Source organism: Bidens hawaiensis, unplaced genomic scaffold, assembly GCF_021521415.1.
Source record: "Bidens hawaiensis isolate Kalapana, Puna unplaced genomic scaffold, B.hawaiensis_p1.1 tig00027171_1, whole genome shotgun sequence".
Taxonomy (NCBI): Eukaryota; Viridiplantae; Streptophyta; class Magnoliopsida; order Asterales; family Asteraceae; genus Bidens; species Bidens hawaiensis.
Window position 1 is genome coordinate 236,386 of NW_027494391.1, and position 19,811 is coordinate 256,196.

General features: G+C 40.2%; 1 protein-coding gene and 1 pseudogene across 2 annotated transcripts; one reads left to right on the forward strand and one right to left on the reverse strand.

Moving 5' to 3' along the window:
- Window positions 1-7,358: 7,358 nt before the first annotated feature.
- LOC143574925 (superoxide dismutase [Fe], chloroplastic-like) lies at window positions 7,359-10,056 on the forward strand (annotated as a pseudogene). The gene is made up of 8 exons (XR_013142679.1): window positions 7,359-7,441; window positions 7,509-7,552; window positions 7,764-7,838; window positions 8,378-8,738; window positions 8,821-8,906; window positions 9,137-9,163; window positions 9,242-9,265; window positions 9,745-10,056. The product of XR_013142679.1 is annotated as a superoxide dismutase [Fe], chloroplastic-like (transcript).
- A 238-nt stretch (window positions 10,057-10,294) lies between these two features.
- Window positions 10,295-17,665, reverse strand: LOC143574927 (uncharacterized). The gene is made up of 6 exons (XM_077059425.1): window positions 17,147-17,665; window positions 15,919-17,020; window positions 15,515-15,826; window positions 12,044-15,425; window positions 11,511-11,952; window positions 10,295-11,074 (listed from the first exon to the last, which is right to left on the reverse strand). Exons 1-4 carry the CDS (start codon window positions 17,623-17,625, stop codon window positions 12,072-12,074), a joined length of 5,247 nt encoding a protein of 1,748 aa, XP_076915540.1. The 5' UTR covers window positions 17,626-17,665; the 3' UTR covers window positions 10,295-11,074; window positions 11,511-11,952; window positions 12,044-12,071.
- Window positions 17,666-19,811: the final 2,146 nt, after the last annotated feature.

Consider the following 19,811-nt stretch of genomic DNA (forward strand, 5'->3'; position numbering starts at 1 on the left):
GAACAAGGTTGTAAGGAAATTATTCACTTAACCATAGTCCTATTTTGTAAGTGGTTTCGCAGTATCTTGTTTATGCTGACACGCGCGATGACTTTTCACTATTCCTTTTTTGCGCCTCGTTGTCGCGCGTTTTTTATATGGAAGTATGAGTTTTAGCCATTACATGTCAGCATGTGTTACCCAGATATCCACTATGATTCCGCGCGCGACCTCGACCTGAGACCTTAACAACTATGATATGGCATGTACTTTGCCTTAGTTGTGTTTAAGGATTTTTATGATCAGGCTGCGCGGGGTGTAAGATGGATGTTTGTGAGTGTTTTGAGCTAAGGCTCTTTGTTTTGGGCTAAGGCCCTGACGTTTTTAGAGTTAAGACTCATTAACGTGTTTGAGCTAAGGCTCGTAGGTTTGGGCTAAGGCCCTGACGTTTTAGAGTTAAGACTCGTTAACGCGTTTGAGCTAAGGCTCGCGCATGTATGTTTTACTTCGTTTTATTTCGTTTTTGAAGTCAATATAGTGTTGTCATATTGCTCCAAATTAATAAAGGAAGTGTGAAACATGTATGCAAAGGTAATAGAACAAATATTGAAAGATAGCGCGAATCATCATTCATGATGGCTTAAAAGCCTTGATTACATATTTGAACTTTTACATGAAGCATTTTCTAAGTTGTGCCGCGTTCCACGCGCGCGGTATCTTTTTTCCATTCAAATCTTTTAAAGTGTACGCGCCTTTCCCCAAATCTTCTGAAATTTGATAAGGTCCCTCCCAATTGGGGGACATTTTTCCTGGAGGTATTGCGCGGCTAGCTTCATTGTTTCGAAGGACAAAATCATTTTTCTTGAAGTGGCACTCTTTAACGCGCTGATTATAATATTTTTCCAGCTTTTTCTTGTATCTGGCTTCATTGATGATAGCCGCTTCTCTGCGCCCTTCAAGCAAGTTAAGGTCCAATCTTCTTTCGCGCTCGTTATCAGTCTTGCTCATCATGAGTACCCTATGGGATGGGCATCCAATTTCTGCTGGGATCATAGCCTCTGTCCCATAGGTTAGGCTGAACGGGGATTCACCATTGCTAGTTTTGCTTAATGTCCTGTGCGCCCACAGGACATTAGGTAACTCTTCGACCCAAGAATGGGATTCTCCCTCCAACCTTTTCTTCAGCCCATTTAGCAAACTTTGATTCGCGCGCTCCACTTGGCCATTCCCCTGAGGGTGGTAGACCGAAGTGAAGATTTGGTTGATGTGCAATTCTTTGAGCCAGCTGGATATCTTCCTGTCAGTGAATTGTTTGCCATTGTCGCTCACAATTTCCATAGGAAGGCCAAAACGGCAAATGATGTGGCTCCAGATAAATTGCTTCATCGCCTCAGCTGTGATTTTTGCTAGTGGCTTGGCCTCAACCCATTTTGTGAAATAGTCTATCGCCACTACCAAAAATTTCACTCGCCCTTGCGCTTGCGGCAGGGGCCCCACAATATCAATGGCCCATTTGTGGAAAGGCCATGCAGAGGTCACCGGAATCAAGTTGTTCTTTGGCCGCATGGTGTTTGGCGCGTAGCTCTGACATGCCTTGCATTTTTGTATTTCTTTTAGCGCATCCAAGTACATGCCTGGCCAATAGTAGCCCGAGCTCATTGCCTTGGCAACCACCATGCGCGGGCCAGCGTGTATGCCGCAGATTCCTTCGTGAATCTCCCTAATCACATAGCTTGCTTCTTCAGCATCCAGGCATTTCATGAGCGGTCCAAGATAAGAGCGTCGATATAAAGTACCATCAAGTAGTTCATAGTTCTGCGCCTTGTGTCTTATCTTTCTCGCCTGTGCGCGATCGTCCGGTAACGTCCCCTCCTTCAGGAATTCCATTATTGGAGTTATCCAGGATGAAGGGGTTGTATGAATTACAAGGACCGATTGCGTTTGCACTGATGGGTTGCTCATCACTTCCACCCTGACATCTTTGCCAAAGTGATCAAAATTAGTTGATGCCATCTTACTCAACGCGTCAGCGGACTTGTTTTCGCTGCGCGAGATGTGTATGATTTTGAAGAAGTCAAACTGCTCAACGAGCTTTTTTGCCTGCTCTAGATATAGAGGCATGGTGTTCTCCTTGGCATCATAAAGGCCATTGACCTGTGCAGCTACCAAGTAAGAATCAACATGTGCCTCTAGTCTTTTAACTCCAAACTTGCGCGCAATGCGCAGACCAGCCAGCAGGGCTTCATACTCAGCCTCATTGTTGGTACTCTTGAAGTCCAACCTAATAGCATAAGTATATTCATGATTATCAGGGTCCACCAGTTTGAGGCCTGCGCCGGACCCTTCGCTGTTGGAGGCCCCATCAGTGAATAGCCTCCAAACATCTTCTTCATCATTTGCTCGCGGAGGGTCTACCTCGCGCTGAGCTTCTTCAATCTTTCCCTCTGGGATTTCCGTGATGAAATCCGCCAAAACTTGACCCTTTATTGCTGGACGGGGCTTATAAGTGATCGTGTGTTCACCCAATTCCAGCGCCCACTTTGTCAGCCTTCCGGAGAGCGCGGGGCGTCGCAAGACTTGCTGGATGTTGTAACCTGTCAGAACTTCAATCGGATGACCATTGAAGTATCTGTGAAGCTTGCGCGACGCGTGTGTTAGTGACAAAACTAACTTTTCCATGATGGAATATCGCGTCTCAGGGTCTGTCAGCACCCGACTCACATAGTATATTGGCGTTTGGATCCCCTTGCGATCCACCAATAATACTGCGCCGATGGCGCGGTCTCCAGCTGACAAGTACAATGTAAGGGTTTCGCCAGGAAGTGGAGCTGTGAGCGCGGGCAGCTTTATGAGACATTCTTTTATCTCACTGAAAGCTTGCTCAGCCTCAGGCGTCCACTTGAATTGGCTCTTCTTCAAGCAGTTCCTCAAAGTGTTAACGAATGGAGTAGATTTGCTGGCGTGGTTCGCTAGGAACCTGTTGATTGACACCAATCTACCATTCAGCTTCTGAACCTCTTTCATGGTGGATGGTGAAGGCATGTCAAGGATGGCTTCCACCTTTTCAGGGTTCACCTTGAAATCATCCTTAGTAACCATTACACCAAGAAATTTCCCCTCTTCCGTGCCGAAAGTACATTTGCTCGGGTTGAGCTTCATGTTAACTTCCGTTAGGCGCTGAAGAGTTTCCTCGATGTCTTTGAGCATTTGTCTCTCCTCCCTGCTCTTGATCACCAAATCATCAACGTAGACTTCTAGATTTCTTCCGATTTGTTCACTGAAAACCGAATCCATAAGTCTCTGATAGGTTGCGCCCGCATTCTTTAAACCAAAGGGCATTTTTGTGTAACAAAAAACACCCTTGTCGGTTCTGAAGGCAGTTTTGTCTTCGTCCTGTGGTGCCATTTGAATCTGGTGATAGCCTTTAAAGGCATCCAGGAAACATTTGAGCTTGAATGGCGCCACGGAGTCCACCTTTGCGTCGATGTTTGGGAGGGGGTAACAGTCTTTTGGACATGCTTTGTTGAGGTCCTTGAAGTCAATACACATCCTCCATGACCCGTTGCTTTTCTTTACCATCACAGGATTGGCTACCCACGTCTGGTATCGGATCGGGCGGATGATGTTTGCGCGCAACAGGTCCTCCACTTGCTCATTCATGGCCTTCGCCTTTTCATCCCCCATGATTCTCTTTTTCTGAGCAATTGGCTCCACCGACTTGAACGTGTTAAGAGAATGTTGCGCCAAGTCTCGCGGGACCCCCGTCATATCGGAGTGTTGCCACGCGAAAACCGACGTGTATTTTGTGAGCAACTTTTTCATTCTCAATCTCGTTTCGTCTGAAATGGTAGCGCCAATTGTGACCGTTTGCTCTGGGAATTTTGGGTTTAAAATCCACTTCTCTGGCGCATTGTCAGCCATTGGAAGTTTCATTCTCCCTTCCCGCGGCGTACTTGTCACTGCGCACAAATGATCGCGGTAAACAAATGTTACGCCTGTTGGTGTAGGGAACCCCAATGCGCCGTGCGCTGGCGACGGTACAGCATTAAATTGGGCAATCGTTCCCCTACCCAGGATCATATTGTGGCATGACGTGGTGGGCAAGACCAAGAAGTTGACAACTTCGGCTCGCTTGTGCTCATCATCCCCCATAGTTAGTTCAAACTGAATCTGGCCTAGGGGATGGATGATTTCATTTGAGACACCACAGATTGGTGCGTTCACAATTTCGAGCCGCGCTTGGTCTGCCGGGTCTAACTTTCTGAAACATTGCTCATACATAATGTCAGATTCGCTTCCAGTGTCCACCAGGACCTTTGACACTTCGTAATGAGCAATGTGTGTGGTGATGACGAGAGGACTGCTTATTGAAGGGCCTCCCCTGATTCTTGGGAAGATGACTTGCTGCTCGCGCCAATCTCCGTGGATTTGCGCGCTTCTCTTTTTTGACGTCTGCCCTTGTCGTCCCCCCTCAGCCACACAGATTCTTTTGTATTTCTTGCTGGCAGAGGCTCCTTCCGGTTGCTCATCTTCTATTCTTTGGTTTTTCACCAAGTGAGCCAGCCTGCCTGATTTTACATCCTTCTCGATCGCATCCTTTAAATGATGGCATGCGTCGGTGTTGTGGCCCGGGGACCTGTGAAATTCACAATATTTGCCACTGTTTTGCAGTCCCTTGTAGTGTAGTTGCTTGGGGGGCTTGAATTGAACATTCTCAGTACTTAACACCTGTGAAGGTGTTTTAGTGAGTGGAGTCCATATTCTTGGCAGAGGTCTGCTAGGATCTCTGCCGCCCTCCCTCTTGTCACCATCCCCGCGATTACGAACATCTTTTTGGGGCTGGGGTGAGCTTGGTTGCGCTTGCTTTTCTGCGGAAGAAAAACTTGTTGGTTGCAACCTGGACCATACAGAGTTCTGTTTGGCCCTCTTCTCTTTGCTGCGCGGTGATTCAGCCTGATGCGCTCTTTCTCTTGCCCTATCTTGGGCAATCTGTTTTTCATTTCTCGCGAAGACTCGCGAGGCTTCCATTAGTTTTGCCCAAGTGGTGGGCATACCATCTTTGCTTACGAGAGCTCGGCGGAGTTGATCACTGCGCGCGCCTTGTATAAAGGCCACGCGCAGGAGCTGCTCAGTTATACCCCCGATTGCCAGGGACTCCTGATTGAAACGAGTGATGTAATCTTCAATCGTTTCATCATTCCTGCGTACGCAGTGCATAATGTCATCAGGATCGCGCGTGTGCCTGCGCTGCTGTACGAAGTGGGCTTGGAACTTTTCTAATAGTTCCTCGAACCCATCAATTTGCCCAGTCGGCAAGCTCTCGAACCATACCCGCGCTGCGCCCGTGAGGCAGCGAGCAAACATATGACACCATGTTGGCATCGTCCAGCTCTCTAGGTTTCCCGTGTTATAGAAACCTTGCAAAAAGTCATCTGGATCTGTTGTGCCATCATATTTGCCCAGACCACTTGGCATCTTGGTCTTGTGCTGGATGGGAGCCTGCGCGATGCGCGCAGTAAACTTTGAGTGTTTTACCAAGATGGCTGGTCTGTAGGGTGTGGTTACGTCCACTTGCCCTCTGACCGGTGGGCTGTATGGCATGTGCAGATCCAGATCTTCTCTGGCTCCAGGCGCCATGTTCACAGGCGCGCGGAGCTGTGAGCCTCCTGCATGAGTATCCCGCGTCTTCCTCATGCTATGCACTTCTTCATCACTGAACTCAGTGTGTGCAGTGTGAACAGAATGTCCTTCTTCCGGCGCGCGCGGCCTCTTTGTAGTCTGCTTATCAAACGCTTGCCTTTGTGTTTGGTCGGCTAGCTTCTTCTGCTTGACCATTTCACTGTACTTTTCCATCAGACGCCGCTGCTCGTTTATGAGCCATTCATTCGGATCATTTGTTTCTTCTTCTGGACCCATTGGTCCTTTCAGTTTCGCGCCGGCCATATTTTGTAACGTGAGATCGTCTGGAGGAGTTTCAGTCTGGCCGTGAGGGGTTGTGACGAAGGGACGATTGCTGGTGGTACGCGTAGAATCACGCGGAACCCTCAGAACCTGCTGTCCGTCGTTAACACCCTCACGTTCAATATCCTCCAGAGCTTGATCAACGTTACGAACGCCAGAAACCATGGTGATTGATTTTTTTTTTTTATAGATCTGATGAGATCTGATTGCCGTTTGTTGTAACAGTGGATGGCGCCAATGAAGAAACGTGGATCTACTCACTGGTAGCAGATCTACTTTCCTCGGGTGTGATTATACTATTTCACCGATGGTTCTTCTGGATCTGTGTTCTTCCACCCACAAAATGAACAGCGCCGTTACTTACCCCTCAGAAAGGGACAGAGGGGTCCTCTTTGGGGTAACCCTCCGGCGTGAGAATCAGTATATTGTGGAGAAGATGATAATGTGTGTAAGGGAATCTCAAGAGTATTGCTGAATAGCTGAATACCCTCTGATTGTGAGACTGTCTGTTTTGTGTGTAACTGACTGTGAGTGAATGTAATTCAATATGATTGAATGTGATATCACTGCCTGTAACTGTCAATGATTGAGTATGAATGTCCTCATCAAAGTGGAGTTGATGCTGTATTTATAGTGCTAGGGTTTCCACTGATTAGGCTCAACCTCGTTGGCCTCCTCCAATCGCACTGCGCCACGTGTCCTCTGGGACACCTGGCGCTTTCTCGTTGGTTGTAATCACGTGGTAGCACATGTGTCATGCTGAGTTGTCGACCTTTCATTTGGCAGCTCTCAACATCAGCATATTCTTATTCCTTAAAAAGATGCCTTCTGGAAGGTTGTCTGACGTGCACAATCAAGGTTGCCCTAATCCTGATTTGGATAAGGACGAGGTCGATTATGTGCATATGTGATATGCGCCCATCCTGAGGATGCGCGAGGTCTTCTCTTTATTCTCACGCGCAGATATTCCATGCGCAGATGTGATATGCACGAGCATGTGATATGCGCCGCGCGCTGATGCGCTGCGCGCATATGTGATGCGCGAGCATATGTGTGCCTGGGCAGATGTGATATGCATGAGCATGTGAAATGCGCCGCGCGCTGATGCGCCGCGCGCATATGTGATGCGCGAGCATATGTGTGCCTGGGCATATGATGCCTGAGCATGTTTTATATGCGCCATGCGCATAGGTTTTGGCTTTGTGCCTTCATAATGTGTTTATCTTGTGGGTTAACCCGCCTTGCTCGGTGTTGAGGCGGGTACATACCTCTTCAGTTTGTAACGAAAGTCTCCATGTGGGGAATTTTCCCATCCGTTTATATAGTTGTACTGCATGTAGTTGTAGTACAGTTGACAACATGATCCATGTACGTACGTATTGTACTATCAATGTTAACTCCAACTTATCATTATTCATTATCCTGTCACATCTCTGCTGCACACATATGCTAATGGCGTCCGTCGCTCCCCATCTAACCGCCGCCTTTGTTATCGCCCCAGGTCTTTCCACGTATAACTACACTGGTAATTGTTCCTAGACAGTTATTTATATTCGAATCTATTGCAGAATTTGGTAGATTATCACAAACCTTGAACCGGTCACATTGGCAGGTAAGTTGTCCCTGGTCAAATTTTTTGTTCAGAATCTCAACAATTAATTTATCAAATGAAGTTAGGTTATATGATGTTCCACAATTTAATGTCATCATATCCTTGTGTTGTAAGTGCAAAACGACAATATTAATTCACTCAAAAATGCCCTTTCGAATTTAAATAGATTTTGTTATTTTTGTTTGAAGAAACTAATTAATTTGTTGTGTAGAGAATGAGTACTAGAAAATCTGTTTCTGGGACCATATCAGCCAGCATTGATTTGAAGCCACCTCCTTATGCATTGGTATGAGTAATATATAGCCCAAAACTGTACTATATATAAGTTACATAGTTTTATTATTTGGGAAAATGACCAAATTATATAGACATTTTGACTACCCAAATTCCAAGACTAGCCTCCCGTCTCAAAAGTACCCAAAATGCCCACCCAAGAACAATCAGTCCGATTGATTAAAACCTGTCATCCGCCGGATTATGGGACCATCAAGATCTAGCCACGTGTCCTAATAAAAAAAAGGCAGTTCGGGCCGAATTAAAAAAACGGTGATTTTTTACTATTTCCGACAAGATATATGGACATCCAAAAACAGTCGGCCCAATATATTTCAAAGAACTTATGTCGGACCGACGGTTTATGGACCCGCCTTTCTATTAGGACACGTGGCTAGATCTTGATGGTTCCGTAATCCGGTCGGACTGACTGTTCTTGGATGGCTATTTTGGGTATTTTTGAGAAAGGGGGGGCTACTCTTGGAATGTGGGTGGTTAAAATGACTATTTTGGTCAGTTTCCCTTATTATTTTTGTAATGCATGTATGGTAGGATGCTCTAGAACCACATATGAGCAAAGACACATTGGAATATCATTGGGGAAAACACCACAGAGCTTATGTCAACAATTTAAACAAGCGGATTGAGGGAACTGAATTAGATGAATTGTCACTAGAAAACATAATATTAGCTTCATATAATAAAGGCGATATTCTTCCCACCTTCAACAATGCTGCACAGGTTTGGAACCATGAGTTTTTTTGGGAATCTATGAAACCTGGTGGTGGTGGAAAGCCGACCGGAGAACTTTTAGAATTAATAAACAAAGATTTTGGTTCATTTGAAAGCTTCATTAGTGAGTTTAAGCAAGCTGCCGCTACTCAGTTTGGTTCGGGTTGGGCTTGGCTTGTATGTAAGTGTTTGTTCCGCCAGACGATAACCAAAAATTCGAAGTAATATTGACCCTTTTTTTTTGGATCTTAATTTATCTGTAGATAACACATCCGCCTCAGAAGAGGACAAGAAGCTTGTTGTAATTAAGAGCTCAAATGCAATTAACCCTCTTGTGTTGGAGTACCATGTGAGTATTTGGTTATGTTGATTTTAAATGAATTCTTAATTCGTGTGTTAAACCAGTGTAACAATAGATGAAACAGTTTTCGGTGTTATAATTCTTGTGTATATATGGGAGGGAATCGCATCTAAAATGAACCCTAAGGTCCGCTAGGCTACTTACTGCAACGACAGTAATCTAAACTATTGTGTAATGTATAGTTCTAACATGCAGTTTCTTTCTCTTTGAATTTGCAGCCACTCCTCACCATAGATGTCTGGGAGGTAACATTTCTTCACTTACATTTTCCTCAATCATGACATTTTCACTAACTTCAGTTTGAATCTAATTTGTGCTTGCAGCATGCATACTACCTGGATTTTAAGGCAAGAACTTCTTACTTTCATACAGAAGCATTTATGCATGCATACACACACACATGGACAGATCTATGCAAAAACACTATGTACTACGATAACACAAAGAGCCAAATGAACCTTTAAATTTTCAAAATTTAAAAACATAAATAATAGAAAATAGTAAATAATAAGTTTTGCAAATAGGTTTCATATCTGCCATACAAAATGAATATTTAAGAAATATTAAGATAATTCATATCCCACGTTTTCATTGTTAATAATACTTCTAACATAACATAATTGTTAGAATTATATAAGCTAAAATTTACCTTAAAGCTTCATTAACAAATTGCTAAGAGATTTTTCAGCATAAAATTATAATAAGTTTTAAACTGCGTGTCCAAACACCCTCATTCACCATATGGTATAAACAAAGTAACCCTTTGGCCTATCTAATGCTTGATTAATGTCACACTAATGGTATTAAAATTTATTGTCTGTTACAGAACCTCAGGCCCGATTATATATCAACTTTCCTCGATAAGCTTGTATCATGGGAGACGGTGAGTTCCAGGCTTGAAGCAGCCAAGGTTGGGCGTTGAAGGAAAGAGAAACTGATGTAATTGATGCAATGCATAAAAACGTCACAATAAAACCCAAGAACAGGGCTGAGGATTTAATTTCTGGATGATGAATGTTTGATCTTGGTGTTACACAACTGTTGTTTTGTATCGAGCTTGAATGAAAAATTACAGTCAACACTGATTAAGTGTATTTGTTTCTTTAGTCACTTTGGTCAAAATAGTAACTTGTTTCTACTGCTTATAGACCATAAAGAGAAAGTGTAGCTGTATAAATCGTATTTAACATCTTTCCACTAACCCTATTAGACGCATTTGTGATATCGCCAAAAGTATTAAAATTTGTAATTCTAACATGTTAGTAAGTAATGGACTTGTAGTAGTCAGCAGCAAACGTAAACTTAACGAGGACCCTTGTTGCCTACTTTGATTATATATACTTAACTTGGTTTTTCACTTGTCAACATGTTTGATAATAAAAAGATATCAAAAATATAACCATAAGATATCTGAATCTTTTAAATTAAAGTGACAACACGGTATAAACAATACAAATCACCACATATATAAGTCCAGACTAATCAAAAAACTGATAATCCTTAAGTTTTACATTAGCCCAATTAAGAGTTTGATTATTCAATGGCTATCCATTTGGCATTGACTTTTAGAATTGACAGTAACCTGCATTAGAATGGGTTCATTAAATCATTAACCTCCATTTTGACAGCTTCAATCAAGAGTAACATAATCTCAGTTCTTTGACTTTTATTAACCTCTCCAAGTTAGTCACTATATACACTCAGCCTTCGAACAATTGACTTCCGTTATGACCAGTCAGAGATAATGGCTCCATTCTGACGTTTTGTAATCCACCCAGAAAACACGCTGCGGGTCTTTATTGATTGTACTCCGGCTATTGACAATGCACTAAACTTTGCATATTTTGACCAACTATTCAGTTGACTTTCATTGACCCACTTTATGATTTCCAAAAATCAATAAATACATCATCAAAATGTTAACTTTCAATTTTGAACATACTCCAATTAGACCACATTAACCTATTAAAAGACTCAATTTGAGAATAAAAAAATTCGAATGTAATGTAAAAAAGGTTTCCATGCAAAATGGTCAAAGGCCAATTTGACCAAACCGAATAAGACTCATGACTGGCTCAAACCCATAAGAAAAAAACAATTGTGGTCCCAATCCAAACTGACCAATTAGCCCCAAGCCTCAACACACCTACGTCTATCTTGAAACATTCCGTGGATTCTTTCCTGCCAGAAAAAGAAAACCGTTGAGTTGATAGATAGTCATTAAATGACACTTCCAATTGATTTATTCTTTGGCTAAGGGCTTATATACTGAATGAGCAACATTCAAAATAATAAGTGGTTATGGCTATCCAGTTGAGATTTACCAAATGCCAACTTATATAATCTCTTGCTTTGAGTTAATATGGATGACTCTACCCCTTTAAACTAATTGTAATGCCTTAATGTATGTATATTGGTCAAGTAATTTACCGAATTACAAAATCAAGATTACAGAAACGAATGTCACGATACAACAAAAGGTTAATAGTACAAATCAATATTTTATTTTTATTTATCGGTGTCAATTAACCTACGAAAATAATATAGCTAGGCAATATCATTTAATCTTATCTTTTAAACGGAGAAAATCACAACGCTGGTTGATATATAATAATTTTTAAATTACCTGACTACTTTAACTTCAGAAATTCATACAAATAAAAACAAGAACTGTTGTGTATAGTGGTACATCCTTTCACTATTATACCATTATTTTAGAACAGACGCTAATTACTCAAAGACTGATACACTCTAAATTCACAAACTTGCATCAGTCAACTAAAACAATGCATTTAGTGATAGATAACAATATGTTACCTGATTACGTCTATAGTGATAAAAGTCAATAATATACCAGAACCTAAAATCGAAAACGGATTTAAATATTTGAAGACTGATACATTGAGAAATCTCAAAAGAAACTATTAATTAACTTACATCGACTGTTTGAACATCAGTTGGACTCGATCAATTGCTTCAACAATGATTGCTAGCAAGAATATGGATCGCACATTAGTACACCACTGACATATGCCTACACGAAATGTCATCAATGTTACCCTACAACCACTTCCAAAATTCAAATCAAAGTAAGACCATTTTTAAAAAAACTAACAGAAGAATACCTGTAATAATACTTGTTTGCGATCGAAATCATTCCTTGAGTTCATGAGGAGATTCATTTTGCGAGTGCTTGATGTAGAAGGAGGCCGTGTTTGTAGAGATTTCTAACAAGGATGTAAAACCATACGACTCAAGCCGCCACCTCGACCCAACAATAAACAGACCTTTCAGTTGAAAAATGCTCTGTGGAAGATGCCTTATACCTGCATCTTTTATATTTAACTCTTCCAAACTTTTCAAGCATCCAAATTCCTCAGGCAATTTCTCAACTAGAACACAATTGTTGAGATCTAAATGCACTAAACTTTTCATCTTACAGATGCTGTCTGGAATATCTCGTAAGGATATACAGCCCCATAGGTGTAGCTCCTCTAAACACTCTAATCTGCCAAGGTCCTTTGGTAACTGCTCAAGCAGCCCGCAAGATTTAAGGTTAAGATATTTAAGATGTTTCAACATACAAATGTTATCCGGAAGATGCTTAATCTCTTTCATACACAAAGTTAGCTCCTCTAAACTTTCTAACTGGTACAAATCTTTGGGCGCCTCTGGAATACCGCCTTCAAGTGTAAGCTTTCTTAAATGCTGTAAACCACAAATACTTGCTGAAAAAGAATCAAGGTTTGTGCAAGCACATAGACCAAAAGATATGAGCTTCCCAAGATTTCCAGTGGAGGAGTATTCAGGTTCATCATAAAGGCATTTAAACTGAAATTTTGGCAAATTATTGTTAGGATGCAGTGGACATGTATCTAATGACTCCGCAATTAGGTGTAGCATAGCCGCGGAGTCAGGACCATACTTTTTTTCAACCATAAAATACTCAAACCTTGAGCAACCACATAAATTTAAGTAGACAAGCCTTTCTAGACATCCCATGGGAGCGTGCACTTCATGAAGATAATAACATTCTTCAAGTTTTAAGTTCTCAAGATTTGGAGTGCGTCCTAGGTTAAGGTTATTCACCTTAGAACTACTTAGGTTGAGTGATTCGAGCTTCGGACAATTAACGGGCATGTGGAGTTCTACAAAGTCATTACATCCTCCAAGATCTAAGGTCTTGATATTTGGAGTGAGCCCAACGTTAAGGTTACTCACTTTAGAACCACTTAGGTTGAGAAATTTTAGCTTTGGACATTCAATTGGCATATGGAGCTCTACAAAGTCTTTACATCCCCCAAGATCTAAGGTCTTGATATTTGGAGTGAGCCCAACATTAAGGTTACTCACTTTAGAACCACTTAGGTTGAGAAATTTTAGCTTTGGACATTCAATTGGCATATGGAGTTCTACAAAGACTTTACATCCTCCAAGATCTAATATTTCGATATTTGGAGTGAGTCCAAGGTCCAAGTTACTCACCTTAGAACAACTTAGATTGAGCCATATGAGCTCCGGACATTCAACTGGCATGTGGAGTTCTACAAAGTCATTACATCCTCCAAGATCTAATCTCTTGATATTTGGAGTGAGCCCAAGGTTAAGGGTACTCACCTTAGAAGAATTGAGGTTGATGTTTTTGAGATTTTGACATTTAAAGGGCATGTGGAGTTCTAAAAAGTCATTACATCCTTGAAGTTGTAATGTGTCGAGATTTGGAGTTATCCCAAGGTAAAGGGTTCTCAACATAGAACCATCAAGGTAAAGAGATTTCAGCTTGGGACATTCAACAGGCATGTTGAGTTCTACAAAGTCACAACAGTTTTGAACAAATAACGTCTCAAGATTTGGTATCAACATAAGGTTAAGGGCTTGAACCTTAGAAGAATTGAGGTTGATGTATTTGAGATTTCGACACTCAACAGACATGTGGAGTTCTACAAACTCATTACATTCACCAAAGTCTAAGGTCTCGAGATGTGGAGTCATCCCAAGGTTAAAGGTACTCACCATAGAACCACTGAGGTTAAGAAATTTCATCTTGTGGCATTCAACAGGTATGTAGAGTTCTACAAAGTGATAACAGTTTTGAACCCATAACGTCTCGAGATTTGGAATTAGCGTAAGGTTAATGGTTCGGACCTTAGAAGAATTGAGATTAATGTATTTAAGATTTCGACACTCAAAAGACATGCGGAGTTCTACAAATTCATGACATCCTCGAAGGTCCAATGTCTCGAGATGTGGAGTCATCCCAATATTAAGGGTACTCAACATAGAACCATCGAAGCAAAGAAATTTCAGCTTGGGACATTCAACAGGCATGTCGAGTTTTACAAAGTCACAACAGTTTTGAACCCATAATCTCTCAAGATTTGGAATCAGCGGAAGATTAAGGGTTTGAACCTTAGAAGAATTGAGATTGATGTGTTTGAGAGTTCGTAACTCAATAGGCATATGGAGTTCTACAAATTCATTACATCCTCCAAGGTCTAATGTCTCTAGATGTGGAGTAAACTCAAGGTTAAGCGTACTCAACATAGAACCATCAAGATAAAGAGATTTCAGCTTGGGACACTCAATAGGTATGTGGAGTTCTACAAAGTCGCAACAATTTTGAACCCGTAATATCTCGAGATTTGAAATTAGCTCAAGGTTAAGGGTTCTGACTTTAGAAAAATTGATGTTAATGTATTTGAGATTTCGACATTCAACGAACACGTGGAGTTCTACAAAGGCATTACATTCTTCAAGGTCTAATGTCTCGAGATTCGGAGTCATCCCAAGGTTAAGGGTACTTAACATAGACCCACTGAGGTAAAGAGATTTCAGCTTGGGACACTCAACAGGTATGTGGAGTTCTACAAAGTCGCAACAGTTTTGAACCCACAACGTCTCGAGATTTGGAATCAGCCCAAGGTTAAGGGTTCGGACCTTAGAAAAATTGAGGTTAATGTATTTGAGATTTCGACATTCAACGAACAAGTGGAGTTCTACAAAAGCATTACATTCTTCAAGGTCTAATGTCTCGAGATTCGGAGTCATCCCAAGGTTAAGGGTACTCAACAAAGAACCACCGAGGTAAAGATATTTCATCTTGAGACATTCAACAGGCATGTGAAGTTCTACAAAGTCACAACATTTTTGAACCCATAAGGTCTCAAGATTTGGAATCAGTTCAAGGTTAAGGGTTCTGAGCTTACAAGCATTTAGGTTGATGTATTTGAGATTACGATACTCAATGGGTATTTGAAGTTCGACAAAGTTTTTACATCCTCGAAGATCCAATGTCTCGAGATGTGGAGTCCATCCAAGGTTCATGGTACTCGACGTAGAACCACCTGGATAAAGAGATTCCAACTTTGTACGTGTAATGGACATGTTGAGTTCTACAAAGTTCCTACATCTTTTAAGATGTAATGTTCGGAGAGTTGGAGTTATCCCAAGGTGAAAGGTTCTCAATTCCGAATAACTGAGGTTAAGGAACTTAAGCTTATTAAGAACCTGAAATAAGAAAAAAAAATGGAAGAATATTATTGTAATGATATAATTTGGCATAGTAATGTATAATGCAAAACCTTCATTTATTCTACCTTTCTTTCTTCCCCTTCCCACAATTGAGAGAATATGCTCCGTTCCATTTCAAGGTTAACAAGCGTATTTGCTTGAAATGTTTTAGGTAAGCACGAAAAACCGTAATTAGACCAATGCAGAGATTGTAGAGTATTCGGTAAGTACTGGTCAATTTGATTAGTTTCTGATTGGATAAATTCTTCAAATACGATGATACCTTCATCTTCCACATGAAGGAACCTAAGTTTCTTCATCTTTCTAAGGCCTTTCATAATTATAGCAGGATGGAGATCCATATTCGTCAGTTTTATACTTCTTGTTGCTTCAGTACCCTGTGAATAAAATGAATGCTGAGAATTAAATTTTTGTCATTACTAATAAATATGTGTTAGTTTTCCACCTTACGAGGAAACTTGAACCTTACCAAGTCATTAACCAATATATCTTCAATTTCCTCTTTAATCCATAATCGATTATGTTTGTTAGGCTCTTCAGGGTGCAAACGACGAACAATATTCCTTCCCATTTCTTCTATATGGTCATGCATGAGCAACTTGTCATGTTCAGATATAGTTATCAAAGATTTTTGCTCAAGAACTTTCAAACCAATTTGAGCACAAAATCCACAACTTTCAAGTATTCTAATTGCTTTATCCTTCTTTTCACCTTTCAGTATGCATGCGACCTCTAGGAATATTTCTTTCTGATCATCCTCTAGACCATTATAGCTTAGTTCAAGTATTTCCAAAGTTTCCTTCAGTGGAATTGTTTTCAGTCTTTCAATGGCATCTACCCAATATTGCTTTGCTCTACCACAAAGAAATGAACCCAAAACTTTGATTGTTAAGGGAAGACCAGCAGCATAATGTACAGCCACTCTTGATAGCTCTTCATACCCTTGAACCGGAATCTCTTTGCTAAAAGCGTACCTACTGAAAAGGCAAATTGCTTCCTCGTGTGTTAACAAACTGATATCATGAATAAAGTTCACCCGGTGAGCTACCAACACTTGCTCATCTCTTGTTGTGGTGATAATTCTACTTCCGGGCTTGAACCAATTTGGGTTACCTGCTAACGCCTCAAGCTGGCCTATACTATCCACATCATCTAGAACAACAAGAACCTTTCTACTTCCCATAATTTTTTTCATCTTATTTTTCCCTTCAGAAACACTTTTTACAACGATGTTTTGATCATTTAACACATCTGAAAGGACCTGTTTTTGCAGTTCCTTCAACCCAGATAAAGAGCCTTTTGAAACTTCCCGGACATTCTCAACGAAGCTTACACCTTCAAACCAAATGGATATATGATCAAAAACAGCGGTGGCCAAAGTCGTCTTTCCACCACCTCCCATCCCCTTGATCCCTATCATCCGAACATCATCAATGCCAATTTCTAAAGATGAAATCACATTCTCTACCCTGGTCTCCATGCCTACTAAGTTCTCATCGACGCTCCAATTGATTAAACTTAGCTTTAGTGAAATGTCAATAACAATTTTTTGAATGAATTTTGCTTCATGCCTGCGTGTTAAAGAATATTCAATTAGATTACTCAAAATTCCACATGAAAAGATAAATTCAAATCTCTAACGTACAGTTAAGTTTTGAGTTAAACTTTATAAAATAAAAACGAGATGAAGGAATTACCCATCAGCAGTGCTTTTCAACTCCCACCCAGCCAGACTAGCTGCTTCTTTTAGAGCATCTCTCCATCTACTAACGGCCTCTTTCTCTGCATGCTTTTCAAAGGCTTCTCCAACTACCCCACTTTGGTTGCGAACTTCGGTGGGCTCCACATCATAGAAGACAGGGTAAGCAGTCTGATCGGTAGTCTTGTTGCACTCCACAATCTTTACGAGCTCATCTAAGCACCATGATGAAGATGCATAGTTCTTGGAGAATACAATGATGTGAAATCTCGACTCTTCAATGGATCTCATGAGCTGATTGTTGATCCTTTTCCCTTTCTCGATTCTCTCATCGTCTTTGTAGGTGGTAATGCCTCTATTGTGAAGAGCATGATAAAGATGATCAACAAAGTTCCTACGGGTGTCTTCGCCCCTAAAACTCAAAAACACGTCGTACTTGAAGCTCTTTTGAATGGATGAAATTGAAGCAGATGCCATTGAATGTATGCTTCAAGAGTCTAATAAAATGAACGCTTTATTAACTGTGGAAAGTTTATATGAACTGATTAGAGATGACAAGGGTTTAGTAGTACTATAACTTATAATCAGCTGAGGAGGAAATATTCTTATTTGCATAACGACAAAGAGTATACTTTACTAAACCATCTTTAAAAATATTGGTTACCACTGTAAAAATATGATTTACTTAATATATTAATTACTTTACTAAAATTTATTTATATTATATAAACAATTAGCCAGCTTTTTGGGTGGTTTTTTAAAATAGAACAGTACAGATTACTTAGCTGCCAATTAAAAGGGTGATTTAATCATTTACATAGAGATCATAATATTATTTTAGTACTATCTTCATAAAGCTTACAAGTCAACAGATAAACGTTTAATTTCGGTGGCGACATCCATGATGCGTGAATACACACATTTAATTGTTAACACTTACTCACAAACATAAGAAAAGTAGCATAAAATTGCTGATTTCAGAATGAATGCAGATGCAAAAAAATACAGTTACAGTCTCTAATGAAAAATTGTTTCTAGTATTATGACATCAATAAAAAGGTGCGTACACCCGACTAAGATGTCCTGTTCAAGTAGCATTAATATACGAAACTACAGTCGGTGGGCATTTTATCAAACAGTTGGAGTGCACAGAATATGAAGCTGATTCTAATTTGTATACTTAATTAATTTAAACAATATTACAAAAGCTCATGAACCAATGAGTGATCTGAATTAATTAAGAATACCCATGTGATATTCAGAAAACAGATCTATACAAACTTAAGATGCATGATATTATCAAAAACAGTTGAATTCAATATTGAAAAGGATAGAATCTAACGGACCTTATAATTGATTGATGTAAGAACCAACTGAAATTTGTAAATAGGAGAGAGAGGCTGCTTTGGGAGGAAATGGATGAGGGAAGAAATAAAGAGCGGCTGTTGGCTATAAGGTCGGTAGGTGGCTGATTAACGGTAAATCTAGAAAACTTGTGGTTTTAACGGTCAACGAATCAATGAATCATTTAAATGATGAGTTAACGGCCATTTTCGTCTATGTGGTTTGCTACTTTCGTCACTTCAGTCCAAAATTTGTATTTTTGTCAATTTAGTCCTCATAGTTTTAAATATTAGCCAATTACGTCCTATCCGTCTAACGGCATCCAGCTATGCCGTTAGTTCAAGGGTATATTTGTCTTTCTCCTTTTTATTTTGAGTTATTGGTCATTTTCCTCCCTGTGATTTGATACTTTTGCCAATTCAGTCCGAAGTTTGAAATTTTGTCAATTTAAGTCAGGTTTTTTTCTATAACCCTAGAGAGCATTAACCAAGCCCAAAACAAGTCTACATTTACTCTGTCGACAACAGTAATCATACCCCCTCCTCTCTTATTTAGTTTCTAGACGGTTCCTAAACTCTACCCATGGTGGAATTCAATGGTATAGTGGTCAAAGCAATTCTGTGAAACCGAATTGTACGGAAAAAACTAAAAATCGTTTCTTTGATGAATTTATAATATTTAGGGTTTAGAGATTAACATATCATAACGAAAATCTGGGTCGTAATCAACTATTATACATTAATCAACAAAACAATTTTTAGTTTTTTCTGTATAATTCGGTTTCAGAGAATTACCTTGACCGCTTTACCATTGAATTCCACCATGGAGAAGATTTTATGAAATGTCTAGAAACTAAATATAGGGGGGTATGATTACTGTTGTCAACAGAGTAAATGTATACCATTATTTGAGGTTGCTCTATGGTTTTGGGCTTGAATTATGCTCTTCAGGGTTATAAACAAAAAACATAAAAAATAAAAAAAAAACTGAATTAAACTGAATATTAAATTGACAAATTTTCAAACTTTGGACTGAGTTGGCAAAGATATCAAACCACATGGACTAAAATGACCATTAACTCAAAATTAAAAGGAGAAAAACAAAAATACCCTTAAACTAACGGCATAGATGGATGCCGTTAGACGGATGGGACGTAATTGGCTAATATTTAAAACTATGAGGACTAAATTGACAAAATTAAAAATTTTGGACTGAAGTGGCGAAAGTAGCAAACCACGGGGACGAAAATGGCCATTAACTCTTAAATGATTTATCCTATCGGGATATACTCGTCTTTTGATTTCGGGAAAACTCTCGCT